We start from the raw sequence: 3,559 nt of genomic DNA on the forward strand, positions 1-3,559 counted from the left end.
TTTTTCAGTTGTTGGAAATTTATAGTTTTGTGGAGGTATTCAAGCTCTTCAATTGCCTTCTTGTCCGTAAAGGTCTCATTGAACAAGAAAATCATACTCCCCTTGTTCTTCTACCCCTTGGTATCTCAGCATGTGTTGCCTTTATCTGTTATCGACGTGGGAACTCAAAACAGTTCCATGATCATGTCCTGGAATTGCAAGATAACCAGTATCTCAAGGTTTCATACCAAGATCTTATGAATTAAAAAGATGATATCTCTATGAAATTTGAAGCACGGTAGGCATTTCCACGATCATTCCCGGTATCTACGTACATTAATTCATATCAGCAATTAAATATATGTGCTGAATGTGTGTGTGTTTAAATAGATGAAAACATTTTAAAGTCTTAAAAATAGACAACCATCAGACCTACACAGATGGCAAGGATAAAAACAGAGCTTTGCTTGTCTAATTCTGTCTATAATATTTACACACCTCTACAACAAAACAGGGTATTTGCGACGGATAACTTACGACGGAACACCTTCGCGCCTCAACTTACGACGGACAGTCTACAATCCGTCGTAACTTATTATGACGGAACACAAAACCGTCTTAAGTTCGTTATTTTATTATTTTTCACTGAATTGAAAAAATTTTAAATGTTCTGATTCCGAGTACGGTGTCGTTTTTATATTCCAAACTTACGATGGCATATACGTTTCGTCGTAAGTTCCTTATTTAAATTGATTTCCTAAATAAAAAATAAGAAAAAAATGGTCCGGATCATAGCCTATCGACTACCAACAAAGTATGAGATTATAGATAGAAAGAAGAAAGCTCACTGGCATGGGAAAAAAAGACCCCAATCATAGCCTATCGACTACCAACAAAGCAGCAACTAACTAAAAGATTTACATCAAATTAACCATGTACATATAATAGGCCTACTAGAAATGAGTCTAGATAACCAAGTAGAAGCTGCAGCCCTGCCACGCATATCAACCATGATTCCTGTTAGCAATTTCCTTGGACCAAAACTGCCGCCCCCATGAAGCCTTGCATTACGTTCCCTCCATAGATGATAAGAAAAAACTTGTAGATATAAAAGCAAAATCTGCCTCTGAGGTGCATCAGCTATAGCCAAAAAATAAAGAACCCAGCCCTTCCAATCCATAGAATAATCCATAGTAATCCCGTGAGTCTCGCTCAAATAAACCCGGTGAACAAGTCTAGCATACGGGCAGTTAATAAAAAGGTGATGAGCTGTTTCAAGCCCTCCAACAATAAAAATGCAGCTGTTATCAGAAATGACATGACGATCATACAAAACAGATCTAGTAACCACCTTATCAAGACACAACAGCCAAGACAGGAAACAAAATCTAGTGATTTTTAACTTACACCAGACCCCAGCAGACCAGGTGCAACTCTCACCCCTGATGCGAATTGAATCCCATATAACTCGAGTGGTGACATGGTTTGGTTTAACACCCTCCCAACTTATCTGATCATCTTGGTCTAAATCAAATAAAGGGTAATCAAAATCACGCAGCCATGTAGCCAAAGCATGATTAGAGTGGTGATGCTGTGAGTTCCCCCTGGGCAGACGCCATTCCCCAAAGCAAATAATAGTGAAAACAGTTGCATTCGGAGTGGAACCAGCAGCCCTTATAATAGGATCAGTCAAATATGTAGCAAGACAATTATGTTTCCACCAAGGATCAAACCAAAGAGAAGTGCTAATACCATTGCCCAGCTTGTAGAGAATAAATCGTTTAGCCAAAGTTCGAAGCTTTAAAACTTTTCGCCAAATCCATGAACAGTCCGTAGGGATAGGAACTACCCAGAAATTGCGCCCCCTAAGGACACTGTTAATCACCCAGTTAGACCACAAAGAGCCCTTCTGAATAACAACTGACCATAAATGTAAAATAATTTGAGCATAATTCCACTCCTCCGATTTTTTCAAACCCAGACCTCCTTCCTCTTTTGGAAGACATAAATTCACCCAAGAAACCTTTGCACCGCCTATAGAAGTCACATTAACCCTTCCATAAAAAACGAGTTAGGAGCTGCTGGATTAATTTATGCACCTTCTTTGGTAAGACAAAATGACGAGTCCAAAAATTCTGAATGCTAAGCAAAACCACTTCAATCAGCCTCAAACGTCCCATATAAGATAGTAACAAAGAAGTCCAAGTCATGATTCTTGCAGTGATTCGGTCCACTAAGGGAATACAATCATTTATGCATAACTTCGAAGAAATAAGTGGCACTCCAAGAAACTTGACAGGCAGCAGACCCCTAGGCATGGAATAATTAAGATCGAACCATTCAATAGTCTCCGTCTCACAGTTGCAAAAGAAACTGGTGCTTTTGTTAATGCTAGCAGTGAGGCCACTTAAGTTTCCAAACCTTTCCAAGCTGCTCATCAGATGAGAAATAGAATCAACATCACCATGTGAAAATAACAGCACATCATCGGCAAAAAATAGGTGCGTTAAGCGTAGCTCCTTACATCTCCAATGAAATTTGAATAATGGGGGAGAATCATTTAGAATACATGAGAAAACATGCATGGCGCCAATTGTGAATAGATAAGGAGACATAGAGTCCCCTTGATGGATGCCCTTTGCCCCTTTAAAATAACCACAAGAAGCCCAATTAACCTTGATAGAAAACATGGCAGTGGTGACACAGGCACGAACCCAAGACACAAAAAGAGAAGGGAAATTCATATGAGCCATAGCTGCAAAAATGAAATCCCAATGTATTGAGTCAAATGCCTTGTGTAAATCAATTTTAAGAGCACATTTAGATGTACCAGTGTCTCTCGTATAGCCCCTGAATAATACTTGAGCGAGTAGTATATTATCGGAGATTTGCCGGCCTGGAATGAAAGCAGACTATGTTGTTGCTGATATTCTTGGATCATTCAAACCTGTGATGCCAGCATTAGCAAACATATTGTCAAGCTTACCATGCTTGGTCACAGTGAAATGAACCAAATTTTGTACATCTGATTCATAAGTATCATCACGGTGAAAATAAGAAAGATCGTCTTGATCTTTTCATAGAGATCGGCCTAGTTCGTCTTGACGACCAGCAATCACCACCTTTGCACCATGCCGCACAAATATACGGGCGGTCGTTCCACCAATGCATCTAGTACCACCAGTAACTACAGCTACTTTCTTAAAGTTGTTGTGTACTTGTTTTTACCTGTCTGATGTTAGTTTTCTTCTGCTTTTCTTCTTCTTCAACTGTTTACTCGATGTGTATATTTTAGGGCTTAAAAGGAACACCCGGACTTTACCCTGCATATTGTTGGAATTATATTCTAATAATCTAAACTTGAAATAAATAAATTAGTATAATCACTAATTGTTTTATTAGTAGAGGATAAGTTAGAGAAATTGTGGGAGAGTATTGGATTAGTAATGAGTGTTTTTAGGATCATGGAGTAGTAGAGTTTAGGTTCAGGTGGACACTAGTTAGTTGCTATCACTTTGTTGGGTAGCCTTTATATATTATGTGATGTATCTCTTTTAATATATCAGGAGAAATACAATGT

The 3,559-nt window shown here is 38.7% G+C and overlaps 1 protein-coding gene across 1 annotated transcript; it reads right to left on the reverse strand.

Moving 5' to 3' along the window:
* Positions 1-901: 901 nt before the first annotated feature.
* Positions 902-2,732, reverse strand: LOC135147211 (uncharacterized). Its single transcript, XM_064080071.1, has 2 exons — positions 2,225-2,732; positions 902-2,013 (listed from the first exon to the last, which is right to left on the reverse strand). The coding sequence occupies exons 1-2, from the start codon at positions 2,730-2,732 to the stop codon at positions 902-904; spliced, it is 1,620 nt and encodes a 539-aa protein (XP_063936141.1).
* Between the last annotated feature and the right edge of the window lie 827 nt (positions 2,733-3,559).

The sequence above is a fragment of the Daucus carota genome, chromosome 6 (genome assembly GCF_001625215.2).
Source record: "Daucus carota subsp. sativus chromosome 6, DH1 v3.0, whole genome shotgun sequence".
Taxonomy (NCBI): Eukaryota; Viridiplantae; Streptophyta; class Magnoliopsida; order Apiales; family Apiaceae; genus Daucus; species Daucus carota.

Excerpts from the sequence above, each read along its gene's own strand:
- LOC135147211 (XM_064080071.1), bottom strand. The coding sequence starts at position 2,732 with ATGGCTCATATGAATTTCCCTTCTCTTTTTGTGTCTTGGGTTCGTGCC. Across the intron at positions 2,014-2,224 it reads GAAGTTATGCATAAATGATT|GCGGTGCAAAGGTTTCTTGG; the intron begins GTATTCCCTTAG and ends TGACTTCTATAG.